Below are 2,343 nucleotides of genomic sequence, written 5' to 3'. Positions count from 1 at the left end.
TAGTTTTCAAACGAATACAGTCACTGCCTGGTGCAGCAGATGCGGTGTTTGCTGCTACCATGGCCACTGTTGTTGCTGCCATGGCATCTGTTGCAGTGGTTGCTGCCATGGCATCTGCTCTTGCCGCTGTGTCTGCTGCAGTGTTAGCTGCAATGGCAACTGCTCTTCCTGCCGAGTCTGTTGCAGTGATAGCTATGGCTGGCTCAGCTGCTGTATCTGCTGGTTCTGATAAATCTGCTGGGCTAGCTACTAGGCGGCCATCACCATGATCACAGGCAATATTGCACGAGCAGAATCCATATCCCTGAAACCCTCAAAGGTCTATAGTCACAATGCAGGACAGCTGCTGCATCCATCAATACAGGTCTACCGGCTGCATGGACTGGATCACGTGATATATGAGCCCCAGCCAGCAGAAACCTGAACATGTGTAATTTTTTCAAAAATTATTTTTTCCCTCCAAATTGTTTCTACACTATTAATCATTCAAGTTATCAAGTTTGATGACAATCTGATAAGCGAAAGCATGGAAAATAGAGTTTGAAGTCACACAGGTCAAGATTCCGTACAGTTGGCGCAGCATCCATGCCTAGTGATTCCATGCAAGTTGATCCTACAGTTTCTGATTGTGATGTGGAACAGGTACATGTAAGTAAATAGAATGCAAATCAGGCTTGCCCTCTTGGTGCTGCAGGCATGAGTTGTTCAGAAGTGTGACGATATTCCGTATACATCACTACCTTCTTTACAACACCAGAGTGCAAAACGATGATTGGTGGCTGGCCTTCCAAATTGTGTTCAGGGACCTCTGTGCTGGTAGTTTGAGCGTTGTGACAAAGCTTGCCATACTGATAGATGTGCTCACCAATACCACAGACATCCACTCTCTTGCACACTTTCACTCAGACCATGATTTCAGCATAATTGTATTTCAATGATATGAGCGAATACTCGCGTTTTGTAGCACGTGAAGATGTTGCCCGAAAGCGTTCAGCCGGTTTGAGTTTTTAGGTATCCCCTTTCTCAGCACAGGCAGCAGCCAGCTTGGCGTCATCTGGCAAGGTAGAGTACTGATAATACTACGCTCTGTTTTGCGCCGTGAGAAGCCCTCCATCAGTGTCTGCAGCATCATTGTTGTCGATGTAGAAATACGGATCGCTCAGCGGGACGACATTCTGCTTCTCCTCGCAGTCGCTATTACTCCAGCACTGACTATCGTCGCCACCAGTATCCAGTGTCGATTTTATGAGGGCTCCTCGTTGCTATGCATATGAGACTCGCCACTGCTGGACAAGCTCAGCAAGATCGCCACCAAACAAATAATTCCGATCGCGAACTAACTTTCAGCGCCGCTCCGTACAGGGAGTCTCGCGCTGACAACTCTGGACCTAAGTCTTTGTCGCGACACCTGTCGCCATCGCTGTGTCTAAACTCAACCTCCGTGTGACGAGCTCTCACCTAGCGCTAAAATCAATTGACCAGAGACATTTGAAGACACTTGAAACTCCTTTGACAACAAAGACACCCACTCGATCGAAAAAGAATCTTCAAAAGCCAGCTCACTGCGCGTCCCCAACTTTGACGTCACATTTTGATGATTGATATCAAGTACACAAGTGCTGGTTTTCGCTGGCCGGGGCTCATATGGCAGGTCAGTAAAGCTGTTCTCTGCAATGGACAATTCCAACAGCAACCGTTGCTCACGTACGCCAGCAGAATGCTGGCTGCTTTCTGGCTTGAGCTGCAACTGGATGTGTACAACCGTAGTATTCTGTCACACCACGGTAAGTGTAATTGTGACTTGCAAAGACGGTGCAAAATACGCAATGAAGCCATGTTCATCACTTGGAATGGTAGACGAGACGATTTGCACAGGCAAGCTGTACAGGAACAAGCAGAATTAGGCATGCACACACATGTACAAGAAACACACACATCCACGCATGTACACACACACATACACACACACACATGCACACACATGCACACACACACACACACACACACACACACACACTGTACTTGCTCACTGCCATGACTGGTCACGCGAGTCTCCCCTGAAGAGGGGAGAGAGATTCAAAAGGAATCTTGGAAAGATGACTCAATTGGCCATTGAACCGCCCAACGGCCGACAACCCCTGAAATCCCCAAAACCCTGGGTGGACTTGAAAGTGATTCCACTTATGGGCTCACCACACCTCAGTAAGTGGGTGAGGACAAGGTGCAGATAAAGGATTGACGGCATCAAGGTATCCGTCCCGGGATCCAACTGCAGTTACCCCTGCCCCCCAGTGAAGGTAATATTTGCTACTAGTGTGGGTGGTTAAATCAGAGTGGATCTGA

At 48.0% G+C, this 2,343-nt stretch overlaps 1 protein-coding gene across 5 annotated transcripts in view; it reads right to left on the bottom strand.

The window, feature by feature from the left end:
• Positions 1-1,647: 1,647 nt before the first annotated feature.
• The window catches only part of LOC135823851 (uncharacterized), a 25,189-nt gene continuing 24,493 nt past the window's right edge, over positions 1,648-2,343 (bottom strand). For all 5 annotated transcript variants that reach the window (XR_010554785.1, XR_010554782.1, XR_010554783.1 and 2 more), the window contains one exon: positions 1,648-1,880. Coding sequence is in view for 1 of the 5 variants with exons in the window: in XM_065336707.1 (XP_065192779.1) it covers positions 1,775-1,880 (106 nt within the window). In the remaining 4 variants the exon portion in view is untranslated. The remainder of the gene's footprint in view (positions 1,881-2,343) is intronic.

The sequence above is a fragment of the Sycon ciliatum genome, chromosome 1 (assembly GCF_964019385.1).
Source record: "Sycon ciliatum chromosome 1, ocSycCili1.1, whole genome shotgun sequence".
Lineage (NCBI taxonomy): Eukaryota > Metazoa > Porifera > Calcarea > Leucosolenida > Sycettidae > Sycon > Sycon ciliatum.
The sequence above is the reverse complement of the archived record's forward strand: the minus strand, read 5'-3'. Positions and strand labels throughout refer to the sequence as shown.